The sequence below is a fragment of the Gambusia affinis genome, linkage group LG23, assembly GCF_019740435.1.
Source record: "Gambusia affinis linkage group LG23, SWU_Gaff_1.0, whole genome shotgun sequence".
Classification (NCBI taxonomy): Eukaryota; Metazoa; Chordata; class Actinopteri; order Cyprinodontiformes; family Poeciliidae; genus Gambusia; species Gambusia affinis.
This window is the reverse complement of record NC_057890.1, coordinates 4,203,748-4,223,233: the sequence shown is the minus strand read 5'-3', so window position 1 is coordinate 4,223,233 and position 19,486 is coordinate 4,203,748. Positions and strand designations below refer to the sequence as shown.

Below are 19,486 nucleotides of genomic sequence, written 5' to 3'. Positions count from 1 at the left end.
GGTGAGGGCGAACAGATTCACTTTCGCAAGCGGAGCATTACGGCTTTCACCATGAAGTTCCACTTGGTATACATGCGTATAAAACTTTATTAGAGATTTCTTTGGGTTTTATTTCAAATGTGATGGACACAGACACAGACAAAAGGAGAAAAGAAAAGTGGAGAGAAGGTTTAAAAAGAAAGGTGAACGGAGTGAGTAGAGGGGAGGAAGTAGCATAGAGAGAACACAAATCAGCGACCTGGAAGTCTGCCTGTAAACCTGCAGAAAGAGAAAAAACAAAACTAACATTTTTCCCTTCTGCCAGTGGAACTGCTACTTTTTATTTTTTATTAATATTAAGAAAATATTGACTTAGAACAAGTTTCTATGTCTTGCTGAAAACTCACCTGTTAGCTTGTACTTTTTCAAGTATATGAAAAAATTTGTACTAGAAACTAGATAGAATACTTGGTAAAATTTAGTATTTTTGTAGTAAAGATTGTTGTAAAGATGAAAAAAGAACCTAAATATAAGGTCACAAGCTGTTTACTGAGTCGCATCTGCAAACCTGTCACCTGTTCTTATCTGTCGATGACTATAGTTTACCTCCAGACAGTCGTTGTCTTTTGCAGATGTGTATTCTCCATGTGTCTGAAACCTGTCCCCTAAATCAACCTCGAAAGCAGCACAACGTTACTCATAATGTTACATTTTCAGTGGCAGGTGTGATTTTCTTTGACCTTGCGAGCTACACCGTGTTGTTGTTCCCCAGGATAATTACCAACTCGCATGTCGCACACCACAGCCATCACCAAACCCCTGCGTGGCTCGTAAGTGCTTTCAATGCTGTCTCTCTCTCTGGCGTTTTCGTCATTATTGACAGAGCTCAACCCGTCTTCCGGAAAGACTCGGCAGGCTCGTCGTCTCGCCGGTTCTCCAGTGTTGTTTTGTTTGCAGCGAGAGAGAAAAGGAGGTGACAAAAAGACTTTAAAGTGGTTCTGCGTGCCTGGAAGACCAAGCAGCACATTCTGAACAATGTGTCCTCTTGACTTCATGTGCAAACTTGGCTTTGGTCTGTCGGGAATTCAAGTGTCAGAAGTGTGTAACAGTGCAGCTGATTGTAGAGAATTGAATGAGATTTTCTGTCTTTTCTTTTTTTTACTTGTTATGAGTGTAATGTTCACAGGTGGATTTTCAAGAAAAACCTGCTACGCCCAGCATCTTTTTTGATGGGAAATAGGGCAGCTGGGAGTCATTTCTACATCCAGTAGAGAGTTCGCTGGGAGTTTATTAGAGGTTTTCAGAAACTTCCCAAAAACTGCTGCCGTGCTCATGTTTTACTTTAATGTCTCTGTTATGCGTTGGATGGCACGGCTCTGCTGTTGGTCAATAAGAAGGGACCCATTTCAACAGCAGGCGGCAGCTGCTTGAGTGTCCTCACAAAACACTCAAGTGCAGGATACCTTCATGTAACATGTATTACTCCCTCATGTTCTCTATATTCATATCTAAATTGATCTGAAGAGCCTACGAAAGAAGCCAGGGAACAAAAATGCAGATTTGCATCTAGTGCAGCAAACTTTTTTTTTTTTTTTTTTTTCTGCTTTAGTTTTCTTCCAGTATTCACTGCCACAGTCACCAGGATCCTGGTGTTTTGCTTTGTATTACTCAGGTATCGGTATCGCTCCAATACTAAGTACAGACCCCATCAAACTTTAGTCCTTTTGGTGTTTTTTTTGTGACTAATTTTGTTGAAACTTTGGACAGAATTTGCATAAAGTTTATACATGTCTACAGACCATTTGGATAACATATCAACACGATTTGCATCCAACAAATAGAGATTTGAGAACAAACTGAAATATATTATTTTCGGCAGAGTTGAGTTGAATTTGAGAAGGGAATCTGAAACTAAAGTACCAATCTTGCCATCGTAGTATCGAACAGATTCTGATTCCGACTTGGTTTTGATATTATCAGTCTTTTGGTTAGATTCACCTACCTGTGCTGTACGAACTTTCTAAACTGCATTTTCTTTACAACATTTAGATAAGCTTAACAAAAAAATCATAGAATCTGAAAACACAGAAGCACAAAGAGGCAGGCGTCCACTGCAAAGACTTGGATACGTTTCACTACTTCTGGCCTTAATCAGCAGTTTTCCATCATTTTTATGAATGTTTTACAATTTAGCCTCTTGCTTTTAACCCATTTAAACGCAAATTTTTCCCAGACATGAAAATATTAAGATCAGATGTCATTGATAGTCCTTTGAACTAATCAAGGGGAAATAATTTTTAAAAAATTGTGGAAAAATATATAAAAAATTGTGTTTTATGATCAGTGGGATAATATGGTGTGGGATAATATGTGCATTTTCCAAATAGAAAAGATCATAAAAGGGGAACTTTGTTTCTTTATTTGAATGTATCTAAATTATTGATGTGATAATTTACTCTAAACATGTGATACTGCGTCAGTATTATCTAAACACTCTAAACTTTCAATATTTGTTGAACCTTAAATGAAAATTTAATCAGTAAGCTTCTTGGAGTCCTTGAAAGTGAGAAACATTTCTTGGTCACTATTGTGACCGGTGGGGTTTAAATGGGTTAAATTAAAGGAGTGCAGTAAAAAAAATAACACTGACATGCATCGTTTTATCTTAAGTTTTGCATCACTTCCCTAAGTACTTGTGAACTGCACATACTTTAAAAGCAGCATCTTTTTTCTTCTTCTTCTTCTTGCACTTTCTTCAGATTTATCCTCCCATCTTGATGTTCCTACTGGTGTCTCCACATGCTGCCACTGCGCTCTTTGTTCCTCTTCCTTTGGGTGTGTGCCGGCATGTGTGTGTGTGTGTGTGTGTGTGTGGATGGGAATGCATTCCAAGAGAGCATTTTGAGGATGGGTTGGATCTCTCGGTCTACTCCCCCACCCCGTCTTCCCTTTACGATGGGAACATGGAGTGTGTGGGTGTGTGTGTGTCAGGAGTAGTGTTTGATGTTATTCAGTGTGAGCTGGTATTGCATATATGTATATATGTGTGTGTGTGTTTTGGTAAGTCGTATGCAGATGAAGGAAGAAAAGAAAGACGGGCGTGTTGGAGTTTGGAGTGTGTGAGGGGAGATGAGACCCGGTGCCGTCTGCAGGTTTGTTGCATACCTCTGTAGGTGTGTGCAGTGCAGAACCTCCGCTCTCATGAGCAACTCCAGGGACTCGCGTGTTCATTATTCTTCCTAAAAGAACCATTAAAATTTCATCAGTGCAATGCAATCTGTGGCAGGGCGGGGGGTAGGAGTGCGCTTTCCACTGTATCTGTGCAGGAGTGAGAGAGAGAGAGAGAGAGAGAGAGACTCGGTGGTGTGAGGGGAGGGCAATCGCATCCTCCACTCATTCACCGCTGCCTGCCTTCATGCTTCTCTCCTCCTCTTCCTCCTCCGCCTTTTCTTCTTCATCTCTCCTCATCTCCGGTGGCTCGATCCCCTCGCCGAGAGCCTCGCAGATCGTCGGATTCCGCCGGCATCCCTCGTTCCTCTCCCCCCCCGCTCCTCCTTCTCCTGGCTCTCACACGTCTCCGGAGGAGGCTCTCCTCACCGTTTACCATGATGAGGAGCTAACGTTCAGGTGGAGAGTGTTAACAAGACGCTTTTTTTCTTTCTTTCTCCCCGCCCCTGGTACCGGCAGAGTGGAATATATTGAGACTGAGCTGGAGTCTGAGTGGAATATTGTTTAATCTTTTTTAAACGAGTCCGTGGAAGTTAAAGGTGAGAATTGTATTTTTTGTGAAGCAGGTAACTTGTTGATGATCCTTGGAAGAAACCATGCGGTTGTTGATGTTTTGTCTGTGCACAACTTTTTAAACTTTAAGTGCTGATATAATTCTTATTTTTTGATTTATAACACAGAAGGAGTTAGTAAAAGCTTGAAATAGGTGAGAGGCGGATTTCCTCCTCACCCGCCCTCTTCACCATTGTGATCTGTTAGAGACATGATAATATGCATTACAGGGTTTAAACAATAAGAACTTTTAAATAATATTTTTAGGGAAAACTATGAATAATGTAAAATATTCCAGTTCTGGTTTGACTAGTCCATAGTTTGAGTTTTAGACTTTGCTAATTCTTTGCTAATGCCAGAAAGCCTTTACTTCTAAATAAAAAAATAAAAAAAGTTTTATAAAACACAAAACGTTTTTAAAGACTCTCTTATCCAGTTCAGATTCAGTTAGTTGAAGTACTTGCCCTTTAGTCATTGAATAAAAACCCTCAAAGCTAACACTTTAGTTTAGCACCAAAATGAAGTACAAAGCAGAACTTTTGCATTGTTAGCACCTAACTATTAATCAGTCAGAAGCCTATGCTTCCATGTAAACCCTAACCCTAAATTTTAAGCAAATTTTAAAAAGTTTGCTTAAAAAGAATAGGTGAATTAGATGTTTTTCCGTCTATTGGTCTGAAGTGAATCAACCAGGCTACGTAAAGATGTTGATGTTGTGCATTTTTCTACATCAGGTTTTCAAGAATGCGTTGCTGAACATTCCTTAAACGACAAGTTTAATCGTTCTGCCATGTAGACGAGTACTGCCGATATTACGCCTTGTCTGAAGACTTAGAGAAAGAAATTCAATTCTAATGCACGCCGATAGCTGACACAGCTGACCTGGCATGTCAGATAAATGTTCGCTACGTCAGAATTGATTTGGCAAGCGTATCTCCGACTCCACCGCAGCGCATTAACTCTTTTTCGGAAAAGCTGCAAGCCTCCTCAATTGAGCGTAAGAACAATTTTGCGAAATTGAGAAAGTTACTTTGAATTTTGCTCTTTTCTAATGCAATACTTCAAAGTGTACTTTTTTTTTGGGATGGAATCAAATTACTTTTACTTGCAGTAGGGAAGACTCGCAGATTCAAGGTCCCAGATTCGGAAATTAAACGGCGGACGGCTGCAATTTGCCTCCTTATATGGGCCCCTGCTCTGCTGCTACTCCTCACTGACTCACTGTGTTCCTAAAGAGTTTTCAGGTTGTTTCTGTCATGTCAGTAAATGTTTCTTTCTACCGGATACCCAGAAAAACTGCTAGATAATTTTTTTAACAACAATGGTGCCCATTTCAATACCAGGTGTACGTAAGTAAATTTAAATTTCATCAAAAAGGTAATTACTTGGGATTGGTTGGTTTAAAGCCAAATTTCCCATCTATGGACATCTGTTCCTGTATTAAAAACACCTCAAAATCCATTAAACTAAAAACATTGACGCATGTAATCTCCACCAACAGGTAGCACAACTGTTGACTTTTTATCCAGTTCAGACTTTTACACTAAAAGTCTGAATTAGAAGATCTGTAGCATTGCTAAAGCAGTGAGTTATACTGCTACAAGGATTTGGGGAGAATCTAGCATAGCTTGCATACGCTAAACATTCTCCTGAAATCTCTAGCGGCTGACGTTTTGTGTCCGTCGAAATATTTCTGATTTTAACGGATCAAATGGGATGAAAACTTATTAACAAACCATGACATAACCTTTTAATCCAGTGAACATTTGAAGCTATGAAACAGGTGCGAGGTGTAGCATCATTGGCCACTAATGGTAAGCTAGGTGCAGTACTTACAAATTGTTGATATTTTCTCTGTCTCCATTTCTTTTTCCTACTTCCTACCCAAAAGCCTACAGGAGTGGTGAAGGCTTCCTCAGTGCCATTGTAACAGTGTTGTCAACTCAAAAGGACGACTCAAGAACTCCGTCCCTTTCTGCTTCAAATTAAAAGTCTGAAACACGGATTCAGAGTGCTAACAGCAACTAAAGCGTTTCACGGGAACAGCTTCCATTTGGCGAGAAATATTCTGGCATTTTAGTCTCAACATCTTGATGTGCCCCCACTGTCTGTCCGCTGCTGTATTTTGCCAGCGTGGGCTCTCTCAGGTAGATCTGATGGTGCTAATTGGGTCCTAATTGTGCTTCCCACTCAGCCCTTGTTTCTGAGCCACAGATGAAAGACGTGCAATTTGTGTGTGAAACAGAAAGGCGTGTACGTCTGGGAAGGAAGAAAGAGATTGTGTTAAGCAGAGTGCTGTGTGTGTGCGTATGTGCCTGGACTTGAGTGCAATGACTGGTGAGTTTCGAACCTCTTTGCATGTGTTATGTGCAAGCCCATCTGTGGAGGTCTTCTGATGGATGGTGAGTGATGGAGGTTGTGAGGTGTGTGTGAAGGAAGGGGGAGGGTGTCGGGTGGAGGCAGCGTTGCTGGTCCCCCCTCTCCGCGCTCCCGATTGTGTGAGGGAGAAAGAAGCTAGGTGGTATGGCACTACATCACTGGCTTGGCTAATGGAATGCCGGGGACTTGACGGGTTCTCACTGGTAATTCTTTTAGCCCTCTCTTCACACCGTGCTGCAGGAGGGGAGTGTGTTTTTGGTCTGAAACACACAGGCACTGCACTGCATGCATACATGTTGAGATAAAATCTTTGTACTTCCTCCAAGCTGTATTTAAAACCTCAAGACTTTTTGATTTGGACTGAAAAACCATCCCAAAACAGATGTATGTGGATAAGGGATCACTGAGACAATGGTGACAGCAGTGGTAGGAAGTTATCCTACAATCGATTTGTTGCTGGTTTGATCCCTGATTGGTCCACCTCTGTTGTTGTGCCGTTGAGCAAGACACATTACTCCCCTTGCCTGCTGGTGGTCTGTCAGTCTGCCACAGGGCAGTACAGCTCCGGTATAGCTTATAACCGTCTGCTTGTGAATGGGCGAATGCCTGAATGTACTGATAAGCACTATACAAGTACAGGCCATTTCCCCTTTACTATAATTAGCTTCATTTTCCGCCATTCCATCTGGTATCTCAGCAAATAGTACCTGGTCTTGAGACATATCAAGGTATTAAGAAGTTATGGTTTGAAGTCTGAGCTGCATGGTGGCGTATGGCCTAGTATGCATGAAGGATACAGTCCTGAGTTTTCTCCATGTACTCCAGCTTCCTCATACTGTACAAAAGCATGTCTCTTTGATTCATTGGTCCGTTAGTCTGTCATGGAGTAGTGATCTCTTCAGGGTGTACCCTGCCTCTCGCCCAATGACCTCTGGAGGTAGGCGCCGGCTCCTGCAGCCGGCCGCCAAGAAAAGCAGGTGTAGACAATGGATGGATGGTATCAAAGCTACTAAAATGTTCCGTCATAGCGTTCCTACAGTGTGAAATTCTTTCATTGAGACGGAAGAGAGAGTTTCATACAGTTCCTCCAACTGTATGGAACAGGAAGTAGTAGAACCATACGCCTCACACCTGCTGCTGCACACTTCCTGTCAAAGTCCTAAAAGAATATTTTTACATTTTCCCCTAAGTTACAATAAAGTAAAACCCATCTGTGTAGAAAAATTTCTGGTCACAAAAAACATGGACATTTGTGGAGTGGAAACTGAAAGGTCTCCATCCATCACTCTTATTAAGGCAAAGCTGTTTTAGAACTGCAAATTATAAACTATGAACATCATTCAAATCACATGAATCCACAAATCTGTGGAACAAATGTGTTCCTTTTTATATGTCTATCTTTTGATATTACATATTTACCTTCCACTCAACTTTCTATCAAAATGCTATCACCTTGACAAAATGTTAGCATTTTCTGAGACATTAAATTGTGAGCTTTCATCATGTGTAAGTCAATTACAAGAAACAAAGGTGTTTCACAATTTGTGATGAATCTTATGTAGGAGGATCACTTTCTGAATCATGTTCATAACTTTTATTTTTCTCATTGCTCTGTCATGTAATCCCAGTAAAACACATTGCAGGTTGTGAAATCTCAAAGTGGTGAATGATTATTTTCACCAAAACTTTCAAATTTTTTTTTTAAAACATGTATTGAGCTCATTTTTATGTTTTTGAAATATGCTTTTTGACAAAATACTTGCATACCTTTTTATTGTTTTGCCAATATAACTACTTTATTGCGTATAAACTCATATACAATGCAGATACGTCCATGCTTAGCATAACTTAGCAAAGCCAAAACTGTAATTCTGTATATGTAAATTGAGTGTAGGAGCCTGAAGGAGCCTCTGAGGACTGACTCCATCACTCCATCAAGTTCCTGATTTTTCTAGTTCATGACTTCCATTCTTATGACTTTACATCTTCTGAAAGTAAATAAGCTCAAATATTAGCTATAATGAGAATACAGATTAAGCTTGTATCTAATACAGATAAGTGTTATAGATGTTCTTTCCTGGGAATTGATGTTCCACCAGAACATTCCCAAATCTCTCAGTTTGATTTGATTCATTTCTGTCCTCTTTTCCTCGGTGCTGTTGACAAACCCCAGTAATGATCGCCGTCTTTGATGAGCTTTATTTTCCTCAGTCGTTCCTCCACTTACAGCGAGTTCTCACTGTGCAGCTGCTGATGAGCTGTCGACTCCCAAACACCCTCCACCCAGTTGGGAATAAAAAAATAAATAAAATAAAAATAAAGAGCACGCGTTCTTTGGCAATCAGTGGTTGCGGTGTTGCTGTGCTGATATTTCTTGGTTCTAATGGGGGCCTGTATGTGTTTTGGTGGGCCTCTGGGGTCTCACTTACAAGCATGGCGCTCTGCTGCGGGGGAGGGGTGGGTATCAGGAGTTTGTGTGTACGCGCGTTTGACTGTTTGCTCCGATACAAAGCGAGTATTTGTATTTTTTAAAATGTTTGGATTGTGGAGTCAGGGAATTTGAATTGCGTCAGGTTACCGGAAAGTGCTGAAATGTGTGCGCTGCTTACCTTTGTTAGCTTTGGGATTATTTGTGTAAATTGTGATCTGGTTCAACATGTTTTACGCAAATCAAAATTTCCCCTTGGCCTGGGCCATAAATAGATATTGATTGGTCCACACCCAGGGCGGCCATCTTGTTTGACTACGGAGTTTTAAAGCTTTTGTTTATGTGGATTTTTAAGTCAAGTCAACTTTATAATGAAATAAAAGGGTCAGGTTAAGGTTTATTTTATTAAAATTATGACAATAAAGTTGTAATATTACAAGAATAAAGTAATAGTAAAAGGAGAACGAAAATGAATTTAATGAGAACTCCAACACCAGAAATAATAAATAAAGGATCCAAGCTTTTTTTCTCAATAAAATGACACTTTTCTTGCAAATTTAAGACTTATTCTGCTATTATTATGACTGTATTCACATAATTAAGCAAATAATTTCTAGAGCATGGTTGATACACCATTGTAATAACTCACAGGAGTATTTGAAATAAAACCCACTTTTTAAAAATGTTTTCTGTCATTAGTATTTTTTTATTTTTTTTTAGAAAAGAGAGAAAATCAATTTAAAATCAGATCCAGTATAAAAAACAAATCCTTCTTTTCCTCCCCCAAATAAAAACCTTTGTAACCATTTTATGGCTGATAGATTTTAACACCTGTTGTTTCAACTCGAGCTAGAATGCATATAGTTGGAGATTTTTTTTTTTGCGTACTTCACGTTTACGTTAAATCTCTCACGTAAACGTCTGTGTGTAATCTGTCACGGAGCGAGTCCCTTTCGACGGCGCCGCATGCACACACGCATATACAAACACAACGGTGTGCTTTATTGGACGAACCGAGGCGTGTCCCTGTGCCTCTCGACGCCGAGCAGCTCTTTAAAAGTGAGAGAACCCGAGCCTCTTTCCCTCTGCCGGTTGTATATCAGTCAGGCAATTACAACCCTCACGGATCTATTGGTAATAAAAGCGAGGTTTATGAAGCGTGAGCGTGCCAGACTTCGCTAACTGATGAGCGGTATTTGGGACTGCGGGGCGTGGCGGAGGAGGGGGGCTTAGTTGTTAGATTTGTGGCGTATTCCACTTCCCTGTCCTCCGACGCACCTCGTCCTGACCCCTGGACCTCTGCTTGCTCTGTCTCTGGTGACTGCGACTCATACTTAATAACCTCCCAGCAGACGTGGATAACGAGTGAAATTGAGATTTCAACCCCCCCCCCCCTCATATCTTCATCCTCTCTTTTTCACATTTAGCTTTTAAAACCTAATAAAAAATAAAGATAACCTCCCCTCTCTCCGCCTCTCTCCCAGCTTCCCCTCAGTCCTGCCTCGCCAGCGATCCTCCACAGCTGTAATGAGATTTGATGTTAATCCCGACACAATAACGCAAGATTACAGCGTGCGCTCTGCTCTGAAGCTCCACAAAAGCATAGCAAATAATGTAGAATGGATTTGGCACGTAGAGGACAGATTTGGCTGGTGAAAGCATGTTAATGTAATCTACATGTAATTGTGCTGTAATGCAACATGTATGTGGATCAGTAAAACCTTGAAAATAATTTTTTTCCCTTTCTTTTTCTTTTTAGGGAAGGCTAGAAGAGAGCAAGAGACTTGAAAAAGTGAAGGTATTGTCAGTCAATGACCAAGAGTTAAAAAACAAACCAGAATTATGTGCCATTTTAGAGCAAAATCAAGTAATTTTGTTATCTTCATTCGTAAAAATGCTGCCTTTGGGCGTGCTGTGGTGGCGTGGGGGATTGCGCAATCCACATTTGGAGGCGTTGAGTCCTCGACGCAGCTGTCGTGGGTTCGATTCCCGGACCCGACGACATTTGCTGCATGTCTTCCCCCCTCTCCTTCCCCCTTTCCTGTCAGCCCACTGTCATATAAGGGACACTAGAGCCCACAAAAGACCGCCTGGTGGGGGGAAAAAAAAATGCTGCCTTTATCAAATGACAAAAGAAATTAGACTTTTTAATTTAATGCCTTGAAATTGGGCCTCTGTCTCTTTAAGAAGCTCCTGCTCTTTCTGAAACTCCGCATTCAGGAAGTCATCAGAGTGTCGCTCTTCTATTCACCCTTTAGCTATGCGTTTACCAGTGTTTCCCTGAGAGGTAGCTGGAATAATGAGCTCAGCAGAGGGAGTCAGGACTTTGTATTCACAATCCAACATCTTTAGGTCAGTAACCGGTCAGTAGACTGCTGGTTCAGATCCAAAGATCTGATCCACTCTGACAACAACTGGTACTTTACGTCACAGACTTCACTTCGACAAGAACTCTCAATGCAAATCATTGTTGAGACATTTCCTGCCAGAATTACCATGCTACTCCAAAGTTTTTATTTTCTAATTAGTCGTTGGTTTCCATGATATTCTCTATTCAGGCTCAGCAAAGAACTGTTGCTGAACCGCAGCCTGTTTCTTTCATGGTACAGTGAATGTTTCCGACGACCAGATGGTGCCACGCAAGCGTTGGCCCAGGTTTAGCAGTGGAATCTGGTAAAGGGGAGGAAATCCTCTTATGACAATTGGATATCATAGTCATTATTTGTGGTTATCAGACCTTAAATTAACCCTAGCAGGTATTTACACTGTTTTGATCCAGCACTGTTCTGTAAAGGGTTAATTAAACAAATCATATTTGTGAGTGAGAATGTATAATTTATTTTGACTTTCTAGATTTTGGCACCAGTTCTCAGTCTTTGCACTTCCCAGTGTGGCAGTAAAGGTGTGAAAAATTTTGAAATGATGAATTCAGGTTTTTGTATTGATCTTTGAAAATCTGTCTGATAGGTAATGTATCAAAATAAAGGAGAGTTCCTTCATTTTACTATTCCAGTTATAATAATTTTTCTAAGCTTCCTTATCTACTTTGAAACACACAATTATTTTTCTTTGGAAAGAAGTAAAATACTCAAAGGTTTCCAGGAAGGATGCATCTGTCCACCAGTCCGATAATGTTTGAAAACGGCTAAACTCAACTCCAGATAAGCCCAGATACTTTACAAAGCAGGAAGGAGCTGTGCAGAAGGCAGCTGAAACACTAATCATTAACATTTAAGACATTCACAACAAGACACTGAGTTTATGAAGCTGGAGAACATATGTTATATATTTGTTTCTTATACACTAAAATTGCACTAATATGTGCCCTGTTATCAATAAACCATATCAAAACAGGGAGGAAATATGCTAGCTCTAGCCAAGCACTTCCTGCAAACATTGTGAACAAGAGCCACGCATTAGTTAAAGACCGTAGCATCGTCATTGTCCTTAGAAACAAATGACTATAAGTTATTGTGATTCTAAGGAACTATTTTCTAGAGACTGTGTGTGTTTTCCTAAATGACTTCCATCTATCTCCAATTATGATGTTTAAGAGACCTGTTGAATGGTTGAACAAGAATGAATGGTAAAAGCCAAGTAAGCCATTGTTAGTCCTGATACTCTGGTACTGACGTTCATTTAAAGTGGGAAGTCATTGAGGTAGTTGCTTTTAACTTGTAGATTGCAGTTTTAAGATTGAGTGAGCAATGTAAAGTCTGCTCACTTCATGCAGTGTGTTTCTTTATCTTTTTGAATTTCTGTTACTTAGAGAGATGCATTATCACTGCATATCATTAAACATGCGTTCGTGTTTGGTCTGTATTTAGCTCCAGCGGTTGGTCCTGTTTGTTGTGGTTCATTGAACTGATTGGTCTGAGTGACAGACACGGGACTTTTCAGATGGCTCCGCTAAAACAAACCATCTGAGCTTATCAGATATCTTTCTTGAAGCATTTTCTCTCCCATTCTCACAAAAATACACACACACACACACACCCACACACACACACCCTGTCATCTCTGCAAATAATAAACGGCAAGGTGCCAAGAAAATGTCATTCGCGGGCAAGTCTGTCGAACAAAACAAGCGTCGCAAAACTGACACCGCAACATGCATTCCTCGGGCTAACGAGCTGCCGCTTCTGGTGTCAGTTTTCACTCTCACTACAGTGATCACCCTGGTACAAGCCGCCAGGATACCTGCTACCACATACACATCAGGTGCTTGAGCAGACTTTCCAGCCACCGCTCTTTTTCTCCACTTACGACGACAGCTGGGGGGGGGGGCGGGGAAGCCATTTCTAAATGTGGTGCAGATTGTTACTTTAATATCAATTAAACATTTTACAGGCTTCTGCTTGTAAACTCCCCTCCCCCAACACAGTTGGTCTTTGGGATGTAAAATCTGGGAGAAAATAATCAATTTTGAGGAGCTTTTTGTTGTCTGCCTGCTGTTGTCTTGTGGCAGTTTAGCTCCCGGGTCTGTCGCACTTTCTTTTCTTCTTGCCCTCTGTTCTTTCTTTCTCCTTTTATCATGACTTTGACATCAAATGGAAACTAGAATTAGATTTTCATTTCAATTTTCAATATGAAAAATCAAGGAAATATACCGCATATATGATTTTTCTTTTTATAGACATGTAAACTCCACATGCATATGCGGTACAAGAAAAACTCGGTACTACTGTTTTTGCATTCAAAGCTTGTTCCTAGAGGCTGATGCTTTTCTCGTGGAGGGTTTGGATATTCACAACACAGGAAATGTTACAATTCCTCATATCTGTTGTGCATTTATCCTGCCGCAGGGCTGCACACAGACTCACACACATGCTATACATGCTTACAGTACATATGGCCTCTGCAGGCTTGTTTATGTTAATACGACACTACTGCACGTTTTGCACATCATTAATATTTACCGTAGCATCTGGTTTCTTTGTTCTTCCATATGTTTTGAATCTATGTGATTTGGAGCAACATGGCCTGGTGCTTTTTTAAAATCATTTTTCTTTTTACAGTTATGATACTGTAAAAAAAAAAAGAAAAAGAAAAAGAATGTGTGGAAATCCATTTAATATGATTTCTTAAGTTATGATACATTTCTGCTTCACTGTGTTCAATGACAGAAAGTTTGACAATTGTCTACTAAAATGGCTAAATGACACTCAAATCTAGGCCGGGCTAGGTTTGCTGGTGTGACACAGACTAAGCACCAGGTGGCGCTGGTTAAAAACCTAATAATGGTTAAGTAGCCTATTATTAAACCCCTGCTGGTGTGTTCTATTGTTGTTGTCCTCTCATGGAAAACAACTTTCCATTTATAATTTGCTTTCTGAGGCGCTCAAAGTCTAATATACATTGTTAAAAGCGGCACTTGGTGCTTATTTTGTGCCACTACACATTTAATAATTAGAAGGAATTAATTTTGGCTGTTAAACACCTGTTGGTGGACACCTCTCATTTGGACAGCCAGCAGTTTTTGGATAGCTCTTATCTTATCTGTAATAAACAAAGTCAGAGCTATCTGGTCTTCACATTCCGATGGTGAAAATAGAAAAAGTCCCTTAGAAAATCCATCTACTTAGAAATTTTTTATTAGGTTGTATATACATAAATACATAAAAACTCAATATGGAGATTATAGCAGTACCGTGCAAAACTTTCCAGAGTGAAAAAAACCACAATAGGCAAACTACAAAAATGGGTGTTTGAATCAAATGAAAGGTCTTAAAGAAACTCTAAGCTCAGATTTTCCTTTTAAGGACAAAAAGGAGATATTTATATATGTGATAGTTTACAACAGCTGTTAGAAATATGTGAAATGAAAGAAAAAAGCGTGATTGTTAAATTGTCAAAATTTATTGAATATGCAATTAAATGCGAAAATTATTAGATATGTTGAAGTCATATCTAATTATTTCAGGGTTTAATGTCTTGATAAAACAAAAATCTGCTGCATGTTGGAAATATTAAATAACCTTATTGGGGCGTAATTGTTGTTTTGATTTGCTTTAACTTAAAATAAAGCTGGGATAAAAACCCCCACTTAAAGAACACTAATAGCACATTATTGCGCTTTAATTGGACGGCAGTCCATTCTTAATGTTTGACCTCTGGCTCGCCGAGGTGATAATTTACGACGTGTGCTCTCCCAACCTCTTGAGCTCTCCCCGAGGAAATCAGGCTGGATCTATGGCTATCATTTACATCTCCTCGAATTAAAGCAGCAGTGTGTAGTTATGGCCCCAGGCCTCATGAATCAAACTTTATTGACCACTTGGAGAGTTACGGACACCCGTTGAATGCAAAGTGCCGGTGAAAAGGCCGTGGGGGTGGGGGGATGTCTTCGAGGCGTAGCGATTGAAGACGGGATAACCAAACAGACTGTGATGGAACTGCTGCAGCTGCTACTCATAAATATTTACGTTCCGCTCCCAGTGAGATTCTTTACAACCAGGGGGATTGAAGCGCACATTGATATTCCCTTAAACAATAAATATAAGAACCTATTTGCCAAAAAAAAAAAAAAAATCAAGCTTTATGCCATTTGTGATGAGTTTGGGAAGTGTTTTGTAGCCCAGGGATCTTTTCATTCACAGAAAATTTATCAAATATTCTCTTTTGCATCTGGTTTAGTTTCGATGCTTTTCTTTGGTAGAACGAAGACAAAGGCCTTTGTAGAGTGCTAACGTCAGGCTAAGTTGGAGCAGATAGCCTGACTTATTTATTAGCTAACATAACTTGTCGAACTTGAGGTTCTCCATGAAGAAGCTGCATAAGCATTTAAACTATAACCACTTAAGCAAGGGATTAGTCTGTGCTTTTTGCTTGCCTTTGTAGGAAAATTACAAAATCTATAGGCCTAAATTAGCTTGTTGAAGCTAATTGTGTAATATAAATGGTTCATTTTGGCAGCATTAGAAATAATTGGTGATTTTCTGTGTGGAATAAAAGGAGAATGTGGATTTCACCACATTGGGGAGTAATAGAAGCAACAACCTTAAGATATCATCTTTACTACCAGTAAACTTTGTAACTGCTTAAAATGTAGTGAAATGTTGCTGTGCTTGCATTTTTTTATTTTGGGTACCTATCTTTGTTCTTCTGCATATGTCAAATTCATAAATGTCAGATTTATGTTTAATTTATTTATTTATTTTTTTAAATACAACATTTAATATCAGATTAACTAATATAATTTATACTCTTTCCATGAAATCCCTTTATGGGACTTGTGAAAAAATGGGAGGTAATTGGACTGGTGCATACTTAAAGGTTATTACCGACACAAAGGCATTAAGGCATTGACCCAGCAGAAATCAATACACTGACCTTTGGTTTTTTTATATTATGTGATTTATTCATTTATTTTTATTGAATGGAATTTATTGTTTTATAATTAAATTCTCTTATTTTGTAATACGACTAGTTAAAACCTGAATAAGGTTCTTCTTAATCAGTGCAATGACAAATCCATCATTTGGGATGAGAGGGATTGTTGCCTCATGACTCCTGTGATAGGTTGTTTTCTGCCTACCTTTAGTTAGCCAATGCCTGGTAGATTTTCTTTTTTTGTGCTTCAAAGACAAAGTGTGGCATGGTGTCCCCATGAGATTATATTGTTTCTTGTGATATTCAAGAAGAAAAAGGGGTAAATTAGTACTCATGCATCATGGATGAGTTTCGAAAGCCCCCCCATGTAATTCCACAGCTGAGGGAAAAGAAGATTTGAAGCAGCCCAGCTGTGTTTTTAGCAAGTTTAGCATTTCTGTAATTAACTGCTTATCCCTAATTTTTTTTCCTGCCTTGTTATTTCCTTCATCACCTATGGCAACAGATATTTTGTATTGTGCATTTCTTTGGCCTAATGTAACAGCGGACTTTCGTTGCCGTGAAAAGCCTGCTTTTCCAACATTTTGCCAACAGCAAGGCCTCTGGGTGTTTTGTGGGGCTCCAGAGCTCTTTGTCCCTCATGTCCCAGAAGAACCAGTCGTGAGCTGGCAGCACTTGACTTAACTGGCCTTAAGTAAGTGACGGGTCGCAGTGGTACATGACATGAAAAGCAGGGAGGGGGGGGGGAGTGTGTAGTGGCTCAGAAAACATGCTGAGATGAGGATCGTGTTAGAGGTGATGAAGGGTGAAACAAGTCGCATGGCCCAGTGTCATGGCGGTGTTGCTCAGGCTTCTTGTCATTTGGATGCTGCCCTCACAGATTATTAGGCGTTTGCCTGGCCAGCCTCATGTGTCGATGTATTGATGCACTTCATTGCAGTTCAATAAAATGTGGATTTGACAGCGCCAACATGTTCCCTACAGGGAACCAGTGTTCAGTACATGTTCTGTTTTTTTTTTTCCTACTTTACAGCAACAGATGACGTGCTTTTCACACAATCTCCTAGTCAGAGTTTATCTTTGAAGTTATGTGTCTGCAAGGTATTGAAATCTTTCAATATATCAAATAATCCATAGTTGCCCTTGAAATCTGCGATTTATATTTTGTGGCTTAAACAAGCCAAGAGTTCAGTCCTGGAAAGAGAACTGTACCAAATAAATGTAATTTAGAACAAGTTGAATTCAAAATATGGGTGGCACATTCAAATTCTTATAAACGTTGTTCCTCTTTTTGTCTCTGATTCAAAGTGAAGTTTAGTGAGAGAGCTATGAAACAATTCTAGTTGCGTAAAGGTTATTGACCAGCACCTGTTCAGTCCACACTCCTGTCTGTTTAGTGTGAGCTGTGTAAGATGTAGCTGCTCACACAGCTTACTTTTTCTGTTGTAACCTATCAGAATAGTCCTGGTTTGGGATATGTTTGACATCAAACAACTGATAATCCCATTTAGAAGTGGGATTATCGGTTTGTCTTGAGTGTTGTTCCGCTGACTAAAGGTTCCCACATATTTGGCCGTAGTCTGGATATCATGCGAGCCGCTCAGATGGTTAAGATTTCAACCATTCACGTATTGATTGCCTACATTTCTTGTGACAAATTTCTTCATTTCCCACAATCCAAATGGACACTAGAAAGTTTGAACTATTTGGGGGTCTAGTCCCGTTTCTTCTCCACTGGGAGCCATCACACATCTGTTGGTGCAGCACAAAGTAGCGCTGACCCTCTATCTGATCAGCTCCATGTCTCTTACACACCATTAGATCTTTAGTGATGTTATGAATGAGTCATAGGTTTTCTCTCAGCACTACATTGAAGGTTTACCAGTTCCTCCCACTGATGTTCACTGGATTTTCAAAGGTCTGGAATTGGCTTTCCATAGTAATAAATATCAATAACTTAGTTTCTAATCTGTTCTTGATTTCCTTTAAGCTTTGACAGGATGTGTTGCTTTGAAGATGTTTTTGCTTATGTTAAACAGGTTTTATTTCATTTCTAGCAGCAACCACGACTGGATGTTAACAGTTAAATTAGACTCAGCTTTCCAAATAAAAAGACTTTAATTCATCATAACTACATTTTCTAAAAGGATTGGATTCCTATGCATAGATTTTCGTAAATGGTAGATGAATTCATTTAAAATTTTACTCTAACATTTCTGTGGTTATCCATCTTTACTTCAACTCATTTTCTCCTGACTGACTCGGTCTTTGGTTTAAATAAAACAAACACACACACACCCAATCAAAATCAGTCCAAAAAGGAAAGCATGCTGCAGAATGCTCTTCTCTCTCGCTTTCTGAGCTCCATGGCAACATTCACTTTGATATGCAGATCCTCTTGCCATTTGTACAGTGCAGCACCAAGGGGGAATATTGACTTTTTGGAGAGGCAGATCTTTTGCATTAATTGAGAGCCTAAAAGAAGAGCTGCTCATTTTCGCCTCGCCTCTAAATGTTGTCTCATCTCTTCATTCCACAGATGCAGGGAGGGAACTGAGCTCGGACGCCGCGCTTTGAGGGAGACGCTTCAGAGGGCATCTGCTCAGCCTCCAGTCTGAACGTCCTCTTTGGAATCACCATGGTGCTGTTTCTGTAACCTTCACCTGCTTGGTTTTCGTCCTCCTGCTCAGACCTTTTTTCTTTTTCTTTTTTTTTTTTTTCCTCCAACCATACAAACAAACTCCTGCAATGGATCACCTGTGTCCAGTTGAAGGCGTGAGCTGGACACAGGCCCTCGTCGGCAAACTGTAGCGCTCTGGACTTTTTCCCCGTGATCTTGCCCTGGAGTTATTCTTCATTTGGACCAGGAATGGACGTACCAGAGTCGAGCAAGCATGGCAAGAAGTCCACATGTCAAAAACTTGAAGACCAGAAAAAGGTAGGCAAGCACTTAGCTAATCAACTTATACAGTTTTTACGATTATGAAGCTGACAGAGGGAAGTTTTATTCCTCTTTATGAAAGAAAAAAAATACCAGATGTTGATCCGATCTCAGTTCCCAGGAGTTTCTTTGCTTCACTTGTACAGTAGCTATTTCTAAAGATAAGATTGAAGAGGTGGAGTCTGTGCTCCCCCTCAGAGCCTTCTGCCTTTCATCTGAGCTTATGTGGCTTGGTGGGCAGATCCAGCTCTAACTCTTCTCCTGGGATTACATATTCGTCTCTGTTTGAGATGCTTTTTATGATCTCACTTCTGGAGTTTGTGGTATATTCCTGCTTGTGTTTCACATTGGTAAGCTGCGGATGGCCAACTTTGACCGAATAATGGGTTAATGGAGGCATACTTTGAATTTTGCCAAGTACCATTTGATTATCTGTGGTCTTGATGGGTGAGTGGATGGGGGAGGAGTTGCAGTTTATGACTTCACTCTTGTCTGAATCTTGGCTTAAGAATGACAGTTCTAGCCATAGTATGATCAGTAAAAATGTAGGGTGTTTTCATACCTGATAGTCCGGTAGACTCTGCTCCGTTGGGAGCCAAAATTGCAAGATTTCACATTTTCAGCTGCTGTGGTTCGCTTTGGTTTAG

At 40.0% G+C, this 19,486-nt stretch overlaps 1 protein-coding gene across 1 annotated transcript in view; it reads left to right on the top strand.

The window, feature by feature from the left end:
* The first annotated feature begins 3,541 nt into the window (after positions 1-3,541).
* nav3 (neuron navigator 3) overlaps positions 3,542-19,486 on the top strand; it is a 279,354-nt gene continuing 263,409 nt past the window's right edge. The window contains exons 1-2 of the mRNA XM_044107981.1: positions 3,542-3,746; positions 18,438-18,836. Coding sequence (XP_043963916.1) covers positions 18,768-18,836 — 69 coding nt within the window. The 5' untranslated portion in view covers positions 3,542-3,746; positions 18,438-18,767. The remainder of the gene's footprint in view (positions 3,747-18,437; positions 18,837-19,486) is intronic.